At 43.5% G+C, this 16,864-nt stretch overlaps 2 protein-coding genes across 2 annotated transcripts; one reads left to right on the forward strand and one right to left on the reverse strand.

Moving 5' to 3' along the window:
- Positions 1-9,059: 9,059 nt before the first annotated feature.
- LOC124009200 lies at positions 9,060-11,642 on the reverse strand. The gene is made up of 11 exons (XM_046320763.1): positions 11,486-11,642; positions 11,142-11,326; positions 10,958-11,061; positions 10,589-10,680; positions 10,249-10,429; positions 9,997-10,102; positions 9,829-9,917; positions 9,663-9,754; positions 9,433-9,540; positions 9,273-9,314; positions 9,060-9,190 (listed from the first exon to the last, which is right to left on the reverse strand). The coding sequence occupies exons 1-10, from the start codon at positions 11,610-11,612 to the stop codon at positions 9,298-9,300; spliced, it is 1,101 nt and encodes a 366-aa protein (XP_046176719.1). The 5' UTR covers positions 11,613-11,642; the 3' UTR covers positions 9,060-9,190; positions 9,273-9,297.
- Positions 11,643-14,096: 2,454 nt separating this feature from the next.
- On the forward strand, positions 14,097-16,759 carry LOC124009589 (NEDD8). The gene is made up of 4 exons (XM_046321513.1): positions 14,097-14,247; positions 16,023-16,070; positions 16,221-16,303; positions 16,408-16,759. The coding sequence occupies exons 1-4, from the start codon at positions 14,230-14,232 to the stop codon at positions 16,523-16,525; spliced, it is 267 nt and encodes an 88-aa protein (XP_046177469.1). The 5' UTR covers positions 14,097-14,229; the 3' UTR covers positions 16,526-16,759.
- The last annotated feature ends 105 nt before the right edge of the window (positions 16,760-16,864 follow it).

Below are 16,864 nucleotides of genomic sequence, written 5' to 3' on the forward strand. Positions count from 1 at the left end.
GAGCGATAATTATAGACCTAAAAACATACCAACATCATCAGTTTTGGTATTTCCTGGTCTGAAAACATCCTTGAATTTGTATGGGTTTTAAAAGTAAAAATTGTAATAGTTACATATTTTCCCCATAAAGTAGTCTGCAAAGCGGAACCTATGTCTCACAAAACACAAAATGAGGGATTTTCGGTGAAATACATCAATTATATTTTACAACTGTGTTTGTGTTTCACCCCTCCTGAATTTCACCAAAATCCTGAATGCATATCAATCAAGATATGGAACTCAAGGGATAACAAACTCTACTGAGTCACTACTGGCACAAGTGAACTCCAAGATTTCATCTTTGTCCTCTGCTATACAAGCTATCTGCAGGCAGATTCAGAGGAATCTCCTGGACAAGTACGCTACCAAGTACATCATACAACCCTCGTCCTCACATTATATTATCCCTTGACACCATTTTTTAAAAACCTTTGTTTAACTAGGCAAGTCAGTTAAGAACAAATTCTTATTTTCAATGACGGCCTAGGAACAGTGGGTTAACTGCCTGTTCAGGGGCAGAACGACATCACTTAGATGGCTTTACATATCCATGAATATTCCTTAGAACAACAGAAGAAATAAAGAAAACCTTTTTTTAAAACAGAGTTGGAAGAGACTGGGACTACTTTCCTAGTTTGGTGGCTAAGCCCTCCATAGTGAATGGTCTCTGAGCCATTGTCTCAATAAGACGACTTACAGATTTCACTACCCTGCCAGTGCGTGTTCTGACCACATCTTGCGAATCACGTGAACCCGGTCTTTGTAAGTCTTGGTCACTTGCTAAATCAGTGGGTGCAATTGAGTCAGGAATACCTGAAGGTTCTGTGTCAGGGACTACAGCTACCCTGTCATAGTCAGGAATGCTAACAGCAGTCTCATTATTGAGAGATAACTGAGCTTGACGGTCTTGATTTGGATTGTCCCTGCAGCTGTACGCTGACTGTTCTTGCTCCATCTCATCTCTGACTGTCTCCTGTCTCTCCGAAAAGTCCTGATTTGCGGGGTCATCTACTCCACAGTTTATCCATGAACTGGTCATATCTCCAGAGCTTTCCTCTTCATCAAAGCCTGAAAGGTCCATTGACTGACCCTCATACTCTGGATCTACAGCTCCATCTGATTGAGATTCACGTGAATCATCCTTAGGTGTTTCTACCGGCAGAAAGCTGATGTCTAGAAGAAGGTTCCGATGTACCACCTTGGTGTTTCCTTTATCATCCACCACCTTATATATGTGTGTGTGTAAGTTTCTGTCAATGACCGTGTACACCTTAGCTTCCCACTTGTCGGCAAGTTCTCTTTTCCCCCTTTCTCCTTTTTTTAGCGAGAAGCACTCTGTCTCCTTTGTTCAGGTGAGTGCTTCTGACTTTTCTGTCATAATGTTTGGCCTGTTTCTGTTGTTCTTTAACTGTATGCTGTTGAGTGATGCTCACTGCTTCATGGAGATGGGACTTCAGTGTTTTGACATAGCTACTATAGTCAACAAGCACAGGATCCCTCAAAACTTGCTTGAACATTATATCAACAGGGAGTCTCGGAACGCGACCTAACATGACTTGGAATGAAGGAGTGCACCCATCTTCCTCCATTAGATCCGACTTTGTCATTTTGGATATCACATCCACCTTGGTTTGGTCCACAGCCACCCCGTCACCATTAATGACATGACCCAAAACTTTCATAGACGTCCGCAAGAAATTGCATTTCTTTGGACTCAGTTTCAGGTTGTGCTGTCTCAGTCTCTGGAACACCAGCTCCAATCTATCCAAGGCTTGTCTTTCGCTTGGTGCAAACACCAAGAGGTCGTCTAGGTAACACAGCAGGCTACTGAAGTTTAGGTCTCCAAAAATGCTAAGCATCATCCTCATAAATGAAGCTGGACTATTGCATAGGCCCTGCGGCATTCGATTGTATTCATGCAGACCCAGTGGGGTAGTGAAGGCTGTATACTTTTTGTCCTCCTCACACATAGGTATGTTGTAAAAGCCTGATGTCAAGTCCATCGTACTGAAGTAGGTGTAGCCCCTAGAGCTTCAAGACAGTCAGATTGGTGTGGAAGTGGATGTGCATCTTTGTGTGTCCTTGCATTTAGCCATCTGAAAACTGTACATATACGAAGCCCACCATCTTTCTTCCACACCATTACTAGAGGGTAAGCATATTCGCAAACATATTTCCTGATTATTTCCTGTTCCTCCATTTCCGTCAACACTTGTCGTAGTTTCTGGTAATGGGCAGGCGGAACCCTCCGATATGGTAGGCGAAATGGTCTGTCATCTGTGAGTCGAATGCAATACTCAAAGCCCTTGGCTTTGCACGATGCAGTGCGCTCTTGGAGAACAGATCATTGTAGTTAAGAAGTAACTGAACTAATTCCTCTCTTGATGCTTGACTGGTTTTACAGGGTTTGATGTCAATCTCCATCCCAACCCTACATCAAGCAGTTTCTGCTTCAAATCCACGGAGTCGGTTGTAATGGGCTGCTTGAAGTCCTCCACAGCCAGACAGGGAGACACATCAGCCAGCTTTCAATTTGTCTTTAGAGTTTGTCCGATAGGTTAGTGACTTTCATGGGCACCCACCTGTCGCCCCACAGGGGTGTGATGACTCGACCCACCATGATATTTCATGGCATGGTGCTCCCTGGAGACATTGGCACGCTGTTGGGAAGCCTCCCCACACTAGCTGCTCTTGTTTAGCGAGGAGTGTGACAGCCTGGTTGAGTTTGACTGTCCCTATTTTTCTGGGCATTTCTTCACTCTGCCAACATGTCAGGTTAGTCATCATGTTCAAAAAGTATTCACCTGCAGATGATGGCTGCGAAGCACATTCTGATATGAGGCTCCAGTACTCGTCAGTACCCTTCATTTGATGCATAAGGTGTTTTATCAAGTTTGTACCGAGGATGAGATCATCATGCTGACCTGGGACTATGAGCACAGGGACTAAACAACTAATCCCATACACATCAAGGTCAACTTCATACATGCATTTTGTTTCCCCCCCTAAACCAACGAGAATGACTGGCTCTGATAGTGGTTTCTTCTCTAGACTAATATTTTCCGCCAGCATTCTTTGTTCTGCTGCTTCGCTTAAAGAACAGGCTATGGAGCCAGTGTCAAGCATCCCTTTCAATTGGAACTGGTTATTTACAGTGACTGGGGCATAAAACAGTTCATCAAATGGCGCTACTCTGTATATTCTGCGCTATGATCCAAACCCCTTTTGGTGCTGTACTACATGCGTTCACATATCGTCGTTCTAAATCTTCATCACACTCGAGAGTTTGTTTCTCTTCACCCGCATATCCCCCCCTCCAAATGCGGGCCCGCTAGTTTAACGGCTCCGCTCCATTGGTTGCTCGTGTGTCCTCCTCACTGTATCTAGGCTCAGACTTCGGACAGTTTTTCTTCCAGTGACCTGACTCAAATAATGACCAACACAGACCCTCCCTTCTACAGTGAGCAAGTGTAGAGTGGTTTGAACCGTTACACACCTTGCAATATTTCCTGTAAGAGTACCCTTGGTTAGGTGGGTGCTGCGGTCTTACTGTTGTCTGAGTGTTCTGCGATCAAGTAAGCTTATCAAGGTTTGCATGCAGTTTCCTTCAGTTTGATTAGAGGGTGTGACAATTACCTCACTCTGGTTAGGAGACACTGGACAAGATGTCACTTCATCTTCAAGTACATGTGTGACCACCTGTCTCACAGCAGCAGGGTGCTTTGACCTGGTCAACATTTGGGCTTTCATTTCAGACTGATACTCGTCTAGACGTTCTTGTATCTCAGCTGCTGTCCACCTATCGGCTTTTTTAAACTTTAAAACCGCAGAAAGAGAAGGATTTCGGCAGTGTTTCGAAAAACATCATCATTACCTCTCGGCTGGAGTCCTCGGTGCTCCGACCCTGCCTCCTCAAACACTCGTCGGCCACATATACTGCCTTGTTCAACCGGATCCAGTACTCCAGTGCATTTTCTCCTAGTACTGGCAAAGTGTTGTAAAAATCATCAAGAGGCATGGATGAATATGTCAACTCACTGAAATGTTGTTTCAGTATATCTATTATTACTTTGGGGTTCTCGTGAGGTTTCAGAGATGTATTGCTGCTGAGTGTTATCTTTATGATGTCTCTAGCGCTCCCCATAAGCTTGGACATGATCTCCTGTGACTGTTCTATGACCGGCAAGCCCCTCTTTCTCAGGGAGACGTCCATGAGTTCCTCCCATTCATGTACTGAGTACTTGTCAGACCCATCCCCTCTGAAACATGGAGGCTCTCTCACGTCAGACTGCATGACCAAGTTCATACCGGATAAATTAAGGGAGGGTGTGTCAGTGAATGTCTGGCCTGCACTGGAGCTCTGAGCCTGTCCTCCTTCTTCTCACCTTCCATCCTAATTTGAGATGATATAGACTGTCCTATCTGGTTGGCTAGTTGTGTGATAAGATTTCCAAAGTCAGGACTGGCCACCTGGTGACCAAGCTGGTGTTGATCAACGGCGATTCACAATGATCCACGTTGATCAGGGCCACGGCACCAATGTAACCGGTTCTGCACCGGTACCTTTCTGCGTTGGGTTCTGGTAAGGTGTAGGTGGAAGATAAGGCTTTGGACACAATTCAGCCAGTTGTCTCTCTTTTAATGACTGCATGGAATGGATACAAATACAAGGCAAAAGTTACTGCTGCAGTCTGGACTCCATACAAGTATATTTGCCTCTCCTCATCACGCTCTGAGCAAACTGAGGAGTAAGAGCGTGGCTCCCGTTGAGAACATCACAGCATTAACACAATTTAGAAATTAAATACAATAAAAATAATTCACTCTTGAAAGTAATGTAATACATCTTAAAATAACCTTTAAATAATACATTAAAATAAATAAGAGGGATTTTTGGTGAGATATATCAAGTACATTTTACACCTGTTACACAGGAAATCAATCACTGATCTGGAAATCATTAGTATGAACTCATTCCAGGCTTGCAATTAATTATCAGATACTTATGCTGCGTTTGTAACCAAGTGGGAGATTTGAATTTACCAGTAGTGAAGTCGTAACTAGTTGCATGCATTCCCGTGCTTTGAACTCGTTGAGAAACGCCAAGCTGCATGAACAATAAAGTAAAAGTACAGCTATCATGCTTGTAAACAAACTATAGTGTTCAAAAACCATATTAATAGATTGCTTTTTTATAAATAATGTTTTGTTGTCAGTGAGTGTGTCAGGAACCAGATTGCTATAACATATGTGGTTAGCTGATATTTTGTTGTAAGATCTGGCATGCCTCAACAAAGCCTGGTCAGAGGAACACACCCTTAATCTTGTGCCAGTTTTATTTGCAGGACAAGGATTGTCCAGACTTTCAAGAATGCCTGAATTGCTTTGGCTTGCTTTTATGGTTGACTGGGTGGATGCAAGCTTCACCATTCAATTATTTCAGATCTAGAGGAGTGCAATTATAATATGGCATGAGACAATTATTGCATTCTGTCCATGCTGGCTTTCGAGGGCTACCTGAGACATGAAACAGATAGCCTGTATGCACTGCCACCTGTCTCAAATGTATTAATTCACATTTGTCCTAAATGGGTAATAAAAACACTTCAACCACTTAATTTATATTTAACACTGGGTTTTAGCCATTTTTGTTGTTGATTTGACGAGACATACGAGACAAGAAATGAAAGCGCATCGCAGCAGGCGATTCAATTGTCGGGACAATTTTTTTATGCCAACTTTCTAAATTTACATTTTTTTTAAAACAAAAAATCACTGGAAAAGTAATGGAATAGCTCGTGATATCATGGAAGGAAGAAAGCAATACTGCATTTCCAGAGAATTTGAACAGGTACAGAAAGAGACTTAAGCTTGTTTGGAATTGGAACTTTCCCATTTCTTATTCATCGCTTAGAAGTGTTGTAAATTTACCATCAAATCAACTGGGATATAGGGTACTATTGGGCGAGACGCACCCTGGGGTAAGGCGTGCCCTGCCCCTGAAAATCTCACAACAACAACAAATGTCCTCTATTTCAACATTTTTGAAGTCATGCCATCAAAAATTTTGAGTGAAATGTATTTAATTATTTATCATTTAGAAAAAGTTGTATATATAATCCAATGAAGTTAGATACATTTTGTTTTTTGATATATACATGTAAGGAAGCCTTAAGATAAATCATCCATTTGTTTAGAGGGAAACATTTGGATTTTATTAGTAAAGTGGTAATATGTTAGGTTAGTATGTTGAGGGCAGGAATCCGTCTGCCACACCAATGCGGCAAGATATCTCTTTATTGATCATTTGTATCTAGCTGTAATTTAGGCACTGACTAGCCAAGTTAGCTAGCTAGCAACCTAACGAGCAGAACGTTTAGTTTTAGTTTAGTTTATTTTATTTTTACAGGGACAGTGCACATTAATCAACGTTTCAGTAAAAGTGCCGGTTTTAGCCAGCCGGCTAATTTTCAACCGCAGTCCCTGGGCAGGTTATTAAAAACAATTACAATATAGACAATAGCACCATAGAACAAGCAAGACATAGCAACATAGGACAAGCAAGACATAGCATACAGACAGAGCAACATAGGACAAGCAAGACGTAGCAGACAGAGCAACACAGAACAAAAAGCAGCAAGACAAAATTCATAAAAGCAACAAAGTGTTTCCACACCTCACAAGCTACAGACAACAGACAACATGGAAAGCGGCAACACACAGCTAGGGACCATGTTCACAAATCTGATTGACCTTTAGCCATGTCCTCAAGCATTTTGTGAAAGTGTGATATGTGGTGCAGTTATGTGTGTCTGATGGCAGTGTATTCCAGACATGGGAAGCTCTCACAGAGAATGCAGATTTACTAAAGGTGCTTTTCCTTAGGGGAACTATACAGTCACCTCTCATGGCAGACCTTGTGGATCTGCTGCCATATGTCTGGGTTTTCTGTTTATCAAAAATATTGAGTCTGAGGTGAATTAAATGCATGCCAGCTAGTTAGCATAACATGTCTGTTATCATAGTCAGATAATCCCCCAGTTATCAGGATTAGGGGGCGGAATTAGAATAGGAGCCAGGGTTAGGATTAGAATAAGGTTTGGGGTTAGGATAAAAACATATGCTAAATGGCATACGAATAGGGTTTACGGTTAGGCTAGGTTCAGAATAGGAATTAGGTTACGGGTCAGTTGACCTGGCGGAGAGGATGGGAATCCAAAACACATTGAATAAGGAAAGGCAGTTGGCAGGCATAGACTGGTTTTAACAGTTTTATGAAGCAGCACCCAGGATTATCCATCCGTATATCCCACAAGCAACCAGTCTGGCTCGAGCTGTAGGCTTCACACCCACCATGACCTCTACCCCTGCCACATCAACCACCAACACAACTTCCACCTGTTGTGTCAGAATCCAAATTCTTTAGGTAACATTAATAAATAAGATGTTTTATCAATTTTCATAAGTATGCTTATGTGGGGAAAGTTACTTGTGCCCCAGAGGGGAGAGGTCAGGCTTGTCTTCTTATGGGAATGTGTCTGTAACTATTACATGTCCCCTCTGAGGTTGTCCTTATCTTGATTTAGTGTAAAGCCTAGGAGGCTCACTGTCTTTTCTGATCTTGTCCAGGAGGGGTGTATTTGAGATGGGAGTATCTCAAATTGACAAATGCCATTGGATGAGGTAATGTTTTGGTCCTAAGTGGTACCAAGAAGTGGGAGAACTTTGTTTAGGAGACCAAACTGAACAATAATTTATAGCTAATGCTGTCTGGCTATGGGATACTCCTCTCTCAAGTAAAGTCTTCCTTTGTAATGTTCCTAAAAATCTGTTATTTGTCATGTGAGCTGAGAGGAGTGTGTCTTCACTATAAATGATACTAAGAATTGTTTTTAAGCACTCAGAATTAATTTATAGACACTGAATTGATCTGAGAGTCACAGGGCTATGGTGAAGCTCAATTATGGACTTTATGATATAACTGACTTGCTCTCATGATTTGGTAATACAGGAAATTTCCACGACACACCCCACAGGTCTCCAGTGACCTTCCTCCAAATATTGGTAAGGGAAACGTCAGCACACATTTAACTAGGCAAGTAAAGAACACTTATTTAAAGTGACCGCCTACCCCGGCCAAACCCTAACAAGTGCACCGCCCTACAGGACTCCCAATCACGCCCAGTCAATTCAGGGTCTATAGTTACGCCTCCAGCACTGAAATGCAGTGCCTTAGACCTCTGCGCCACTCGGGAGCCCATCATTATTGAACCAATAGTCATGAGTTCCTGTTCAAAAGTACCAGGTCTACAAACAGCAGCCATATTGGAGTCACCCCCCAGGCCAAGGAAAAGGCCAAGTCAGCTACAGTCGACATCTTCACCCCACAAGAGGTTCCTGGAGGACAACGCAAAGAAATCATTTTAAAAAGGGAGAAAGAAACCTGACGCTTGGTCTGTAATGAGTTCTGTTACCAGATACAGTGCAAGTACTGGGCTCGTGAGCTATGATGAAATTTAACTGGGGTGGGATTCATTTGTGACCTGTCAGGGGAAATGCCAGTGTTATGAAATGTTTAATCAGTTATATGTCAATGAATGTGCCAAAAACAGTTTGCTCTTGAACTGCTGGGATTTTCAATCTATGCGAATGATAGTCTAGTTAAACTGTTAGAAAGGTAGACATTTGCCAGTGAGGTATGAAAGACACTGAAACCAAGATAATCTTTGGGGTATATTCCCCTGATGGGCACTCTCCTAAAAAAACACACACATTTAAACTAAGGTAAACTACAGCCATTTTCCTGAATTGTTACCTAAGCATGGCCATCAGCCACCTACAATCCCTAAACTTGGCTTGTCAATTTCATCTTGGGGTGGGCTACTGCTGAAAAAGTATCTTACAACCAGATGGTCACCTCTTGGCTATTTTGTGTAGATACCGGCTCCGCACTACTGGATTTAGGGTACATCTCATCAGGATCATAGCATTTTGACAACCATTAGAAACAAACACCATTGTAAAGTAGTCATTTTATTGAAACATGCTCAAGTCAAAGGACTTCATATCCATACTGGGGATAGTAGAAAGTGATGCACCCTTCAGGCCACCTACAATTAGATGGCTGTAGAGACAGAAAAGACAGCCATCCCTGTAACAGGTTGAAGAATTGTTAGTAACATGCATCTCATTGCCGTTGGGGGATTTTACAGTAAAATAACCAGCACACACACCTGACAAGCAAAGTGTTCCAGACCATTACACCGACCAGTCAACTGAATACAGAACACAATGACAGATGAGTAGGTTACAGGTTCAAGTTCATTTGGCATCAAAGCTGATACAATTAAAAGCCAAGTGTAAACTATAGTCTTCAATGCCAAAATCACCAACCTTGTTCTACAGTAGGATATTTTACAAATTCACTGGGGATCCGGGTTTCAGAGTTTTCCACTATTGTGAGCGGTCCAAGAACAGAGTTTTGAACCAGGCCCTGGGGTTCTGAGAAAAATATATATATAAATTACTTCAAGCTGCAGTCCCATCAGAACTCAAGAGTGATCAGCTCAAATGAATATGGAACTACAGTTTAGTCAGGCTTGAAATGAAGTGCCTCAAAATACCTGAATCCACACCCCTCTTCAACCGAGGCTTGCAACTCGAGTCACAGCACTTGCAGAGGTCACTTTGAGACGGGTCGTCCAGCAGCTCCCATCTATGAATTTTTAAAAAAGTTGGCTGTTGCATTGGCACTAACGTCATTATGGTCGTTATGTGACCAATACTTACTCTCCAGTCTCTTTAATGTAGTGGCAGGCCTTCTTTTCTATATCAAAAACCTCAGGGTCCCATGCAACAAGCTTACAATGAATATACACCTGGGGTGAAATAAGAGAACAGTCAAGAGCTACAGTATGAAAACAACCCAGTCATACCGAGAACTTGTGGTCCACTCACTTCCTCGCCTAAGGCAAACTTGAAGGACTGCAGGTAAAGCAGAATAGCAGACGAGTGGTACCTAGGCAGGAACCTGGAGTTCCCAGTCTTCCCATCTGCAAGGCAACTGAAAATGCATTGTGCAATGAGCAGACAAACAGAACTTCCATCCAGCAAATAAGCTAACTTTAAAATGTATTCAATACTTTAGCGCTAGGCAGTCAAAAACCAAAACGTGCACCCTACATGGCCATAGCCAGGTCTGGTACATACCCCTTGTTGGTGATGATGGGGTACACCAGGCTCGCAGACTGCAGTTCTGGTGTTGTGGCCGCCACACACTCCTCCAAGAGCAGCAGCAAGGGCTGATGGTCCTTCTGATCCACTGCTGCCCAGATGGGGATGAAAGAGCCCAGGGGAAACAGGCTGCTCTTAGCCAGACCAGTAAGGTCTTCTACATGCAACAGAGAGGGGAAGGGGCACAATGCTCATACGTACTGTACAGCCACAGGTTTCAACTAGCTTTGGGCAGTGTCCTCTGCTAGGAATTTCTTTACCAGTTAAGTTGACTGAACATATTCTTACACTAATTGATGTTGTATGAGTCACTCACCATTGAGGAGTGCCATGTGGAAAACCAATCCTCCATGACCCTCAGCACTACCATAGGCAGGGATAAGGAATGGGGGAATCCATCCCTCAGGTCTACATACAAGGGGGAATGTTTAGTTTAATAATGAAGGTGGCAAAGGCTTAGGAAGATTTGATTCCAACACCATAGCTAGAGTACACTACACCCAATAGAGCCCTAAAACTCAACTCAGTTCCACTGCATTTAAAAAAAAATCTTTCCCCTCTAATTAGGGACTGATTTAGACCTGGGACACCAGGTGTGTGCAATTAATGATAAAGTAGAACCGAAAGACAGCAGGGGCCAGACCTCTTAGGGTAAGAGTTGAGTACCCCTGGCATAGATGGTTACCTTATGTAAACACACTTAATATGGTGACTAATAGCAGCAGGTTTGGGCTTTCGGTTAGGTCTGTAAGTCAGGCTGGTTGAATAGATGTGTTTTTTGCCAGTCACCTGGGGAATAGAAGGAGAAGCATTATTCGTCGCAGGATCCAAAATGGCATACATTGGGTCAAGAGTTAGACAAGAGTTACCCGTTTCTTGATGGCACAGCCATTGAGGTTGTAGTGGAATGTCGCCATCCCTTCTCCCGTGGGAAGAACAGAAAATGTGGACGGAACACAGTGTCCAAGGAAAAGACGGGCAGCATGTTCAACCAACTCTGGACTGACCTTCCATGTCACTTTAATGGAGTGTTTCTCACAATCCACATTAAAATCTAAAAATATAAATTTGATAATGTCATCATTCACATCTCAAGAGCCAACACCACAACTTGGCTAGTCTGTTAGGCGGCCAGCATGAGATAAGTAGCCTATTCAAGTTAACATGGTATCAGCGCTACATAATCATATTATGCGTTCATTATTAGACGTACCTTCATTGGCAGCGCTTGCTGCTACGACAGCCAAAAGAATTGCACATTGCCAAAGGAGAGACATGACTGAATGATCTAGGAGTGCCCACAAACTAGAAATATTTATGGACCAATTGATCCTAATCATTTTAATTCTGAACACCTGTGAAAGGTCAAGGAGCGATAATTATAGACCTAAAAACATACCAACATCATCAGTTTTGGTATTTCCTGGTCTGAAAACATCCTTGAATTTGTATGGGTTTTAAAAGTAAAAATTGTAATAGTTACATATTTTCCCCATAAAGTAGTCTGCAAAGCGGAACCTATGTCTCACAAAACACAAAATGAGGGATTTTCGGTGAAATACATCAATTATATTTTACAACTGTGTTTGTGTTTCACCCCTCCTGAATTTCACCAAAATCCTGAATGCATATCAATCAAGATATGGAACTCAAGGGATAACAAACTCTACTGAGTCACTACTGGCACAAGTGAACTCCAAGATTTCATCTTTGTCCTCTGCTATACAAGCTATCTGCAGGCAGATTCAGAGGAATCTCCTGGACAAGTACGCTACCAAGTACATCATACAACCCTCGTCCTCACATTATATTATCCCTTGACACCATTTTTTAAAAACCTTTGTTTAACTAGGCAAGTCAGTTAAGAACAAATTCTTATTTTCAATGACGGCCTAGGAACAGTGGGTTAACTGCCTGTTCAGGGGCAGAACGACATCACTTAGATGGCTTTACATATCCATGAATATTCCTTAGAACAACAGAAGAAATAAAGAAAACCTTTTTTTAAAACAGAGTTGGAAGAGACTGGGACTACTTTCCTAGTTTGGTGGCTAAGCCCTCCATAGTGAATGGTCTCTGAGCCATTGTCTCAATAAGACGACTTACAGATTTCACTACCCTGCCAGTGCGTGTTCTGACCACATCTTGCGAATCACGTGAACCCGGTCTTTGTAAGTCTTGGTCACTTGCTAAATCAGTGGGTGCAATTGAGTCAGGAATACCTGAAGGTTCTGTGTCAGGGACTACAGCTACCCTGTCATAGTCAGGAATGCTAACAGCAGTCTCATTATTGAGAGATAACTGAGCTTGACGGTCTTGATTTGGATTGTCCCTGCAGCTGTACGCTGACTGTTCTTGCTCCATCTCATCTCTGACTGTCTCCTGTCTCTCCGAAAAGTCCTGATTTGCGGGGTCATCTACTCCACAGTTTATCCATGAACTGGTCATATCTCCAGAGCTTTCCTCTTCATCAAAGCCTGAAAGGTCCATTGACTGACCCTCATACTCTGGATCTACAGCTCCATCTGATTGAGATTCACGTGAATCATCCTTAGGTGTTTCTACCGGCAGAAAGCTGATGTCTAGAAGAAGGTTCCGATGTACCACCTTGGTGTTTCCTTTATCATCCACCACCTTATATATGTGTGTGTGTAAGTTTCTGTCAATGACCGTGTACACCTTAGCTTCCCACTTGTCGGCAAGTTCTCTTTTCCCCCTTTCTCCTTTTTTAGCGAGAAGCACTCTGTCTCCTTTGTTCAGGTGAGTGCTTCTGACTTTTCTGTCATAATGTTTGGCCTGTTTCTGTTGTTCTTTAACTGTATGCTGTTGAGTGATGCTCACTGCTTCATGGAGATGGGACTTCAGTGTTTTGACATAGCTACTATAGTCAACAAGCACAGGATCCCTCAAAACTTGCTTGAACATTATATCAACAGGGAGTCTCGGAACGCGACCTAACATGACTTGGAATGAAGGAGTGCACCCATCTTCCTCCATTAGATCCGACTTTGTCATTTTGGATATCACATCCACCTTGGTTTGGTCCACAGCCACCCCGTCACCATTAATGACATGACCCAAAACTTTCATAGACGTCCGCAAGAAATTGCATTTCTTTGGACTCAGTTTCAGGTTGTGCTGTCTCAGTCTCTGGAACACCAGCTCCAATCTATCCAAGGCTTGTCTTTCGCTTGGTGCAAACACCAAGAGGTCGTCTAGGTAACACAGCAGGCTACTGAAGTTTAGGTCTCCAAAAATGCTAAGCATCATCCTCATAAATGAAGCTGGACTATTGCATAGGCCCTGCGGCATTCGATTGTATTCATGCAGACCCAGTGGGGTAGTGAAGGCTGTATACTTTTTGTCCTCCTCACACATAGGTATGTTGTAAAAGCCTGATGTCAAGTCCATCGTACTGAAGTAGGTGTAGCCCCCTAGAGCTTCAAGACAGTCAGATTGGTGTGGAAGTGGATGTGCATCTTTGTGTGTCCTTGCATTTAGCCATCTGAAAACTGTACATATACGAAGCCCACCATCTTTCTTCCACACCATTACTAGAGGGTAAGCATATTCGCAAACATATTTCCTGATTATTTCCTGTTCCTCCATTTCCGTCAACACTTGTCGTAGTTTCTGGTAATGGGCAGGCGGAACCCTCCGATATGGTAGGCGAAATGGTCTGTCATCTGTGAGTCGAATGCAATACTCAAAGCCCTTGGCTTTGCACGATGCAGTGCGCTCTTGGAGAACAGATCATTGTAGTTAAGAAGTAACTGAACTAATTCCTCTCTTGATGCTTGACTGGTTTTACAGGGTTTATAGTGACTTACACAGGAAATAAAGTTGAATCAAAAAGATTGAACAATCTGGTTTGCTCAATTTGATAGTACCACACAAGGTGTGGATTAGGTATTTTTTTTTACATCGATTTAAAGCGTATTTTATGCGACAATCAAAATGCTGATCAAGGTTAAGGTAAGACCAGCCATTTAATTGGTGGCCAAGACCGCTAGTTTACATACTGAATGATCATCACATCACCGATCTAGCTATCTGCCGTAGCTAAATATATGAATAGATCTGAAAAGCGCTATATAGTGGACATTGCAGCAGGCCATTGACATCGAAACAGTCATCCCCGTATAGAATGTAGAGTTAGCTAACATTAACTATATTGAACCAAAATATAATCTCCACAAGTAACAACAATTTTTCTGAGTTATATTTCATGTAAGGAAATCAGTCAATTGAGTTAAATTAATTAGGCGCAGCAATGGATGGGACTGGGAGAGCAGGGGCGCAGCAATGGATGGGACTGGGAAAGCAGGGGCGCAGCAATGGATGGGACTGGGAGAGCAGGGGCGCAGCAATGGATGGGACTGGGAGAGCAGGGGCGCAGCAATGGATGGGACTGGGAGAGCAGGGGTGCAGCAATGGATGGGACTGGGAGAGCAGGGGCACAGCAATGGATGGGACTGGGAGAGCAGGGACGCAGCCATGGATGGGACTGGGAGAGCAGGGGCACAGCAATGGATGGGACTGGGAGAGCAGGGGCGCAGCAATGGATGGGACTGGGAGAGCAGGGGCGCAGCCATGGATGGGACTGGGAGAGCAGGGGCACAGCAATGGATGGGACTGGGAGAGCAGGGGTGCAGCAATGGATGGGACTGGGAGAGCAGGGGCGCAGCAATGGATGGGACTGGGAGAGCAGGGGCGCAGCCATGGATGGGACTGGGAGAGCAGGGGCGCAGCCATGGATGGGACTGGGAGAGCAGGGGCGCAGCAATGGATGGGACTGGGAGAGCAGGGGTGCAGCAATGGATGGGACTGGGAGAGCAGGGGCGCAGCCATGGATGGGACTGGGAGAGCAGGGGCGCAGCAATGGATGGGACTGGGAGAGCAGGGGCGCAGCCATGGATGGGACTGGGAGAGCAGGGGCGCAGCAATGGATGGGACTGGGAGAGCAGGGGCGCAGCAATGGATGGGACTGGAAGGGCAAGTGCGTAGCCACAGGGGAGCTAGGCCAAGCCAATCAGAATGAGTTTTCCCCCCCAAAAGGGCTTTATTACGGACAGAAATAGTCCTCAGTTTCATCAGCTGTCAGGGTGGATGGTTTCAGAGGATCCCTCAGGTGAAGAAGCCAGATGTGGATGTCCTGGGCTGGAGTGATTACACGTGGTCTGCAGTTGAGGCAGGTTGGACATACTGCCAAATTCTCTAAAATGACGCCGGAGGCAGCTTATGGTAGAGAAATTAACATTAAATTCTCTGGCAACAGCTTTGGTGGACTTTCCTGCAGTCAGCATGACAATTGCACGCTCCCTCAACTTGACACATCTGTGGCATTGTGTTGTGACAAAACATTTTAGAGCAGCCTTTTATTTTCCCCAAGTGGATGGATTGTTTTGGCAAAGGAAAAGTCTGCCATCTTTTAAATCAGCTCATGAAACATGAGACCAACACTTTACTTGTTGCATTCATATTTTTGTTCAGTATAACTCATTTACTTTAGGTAGCTTACTACCATACTAAATTAAGTTCTATGGCCATTGTCCTATGTTTGAGCTGCTTTGCTCACCCAGTCTTCATCTTAATTCAGACAGGATACAAGGCCTCACTTTGTACAATAAACAGGTGCTGTTGAACCGTAGCCATTACCCACTAATTTAGGCCAATCCTTATACGATGTTGCTGTTTAGTGCAATATTGTATTTTATGCTCTGAAATGATCAATTATTTTACTGTTACAGACTCTCACTGGCAAAGAAATAGAGATCGACATTGAGCCCACAGACAAGGTATGAAACATCTGCATTACTCCTGGAGGTTGATGATATTTATCTCATGGATTTGCTTTATGTGTAATATTACTCATGTCAGCATACATTGCTGGGGAGTGACGTCCTAGTAAAGACATTTAGCTCATATGCTTTCTTGTACCCATGAAGGTGGAGAGAATTAAAGAAAGAGTGGAGGAGAAGGAGGGGATTCCACCTCAACAACAAAGACTAATCTACAGTGGAAAACAGATGTTAGTGATCAACCCTTCCATCACAATCTTGTCATGAAAATCAGCTCCATTTAATCAAGTGGTGGCATTACATCTTGGATGTCTTATCTGCTCCCATCCCTCAGGAACGATGAGAAGACTGCTGCAGACTACAAGATCCAGGGAGGCTCAGTTCTGCATCTGGTCCTGGCGCTAAGAGGAGGGCTAGTCCGCCACTGTAACAGAATACAACTCATCGTCTAGTGGGCATTGGGGCCGGCCTTGTGCCAACCCACAAGTTTCTGTCATTGTCACTCACACCATGTTGCAACACAGAGCAGCAAATTGCCACAATGGTGTGGCACTAATGTTATTAGGCCTCCTGCACCTCAGCAAACAAAGGACCTTCTGCTATAAATCTTCTGTGTAGATTGTTTTTGTAACCACCTCTTGCTTTAAGTTCAAATATTTTGCTTGTGATTAAAAAGGTGAAGTTGACTTTTTGTTTTGAAGTACATGGCTGTATGGCTGCTATTGTATGAGTGTGTGACTTAGCAGTGCATTGTTAAACTCCTTTCCATATATAGGCAGTTATAGGAATTC

The sequence above is a fragment of the Oncorhynchus gorbuscha genome, linkage group LG22, assembly GCF_021184085.1.
Source record: "Oncorhynchus gorbuscha isolate QuinsamMale2020 ecotype Even-year linkage group LG22, OgorEven_v1.0, whole genome shotgun sequence".
Taxonomy (NCBI): Eukaryota; Metazoa; Chordata; class Actinopteri; order Salmoniformes; family Salmonidae; genus Oncorhynchus; species Oncorhynchus gorbuscha.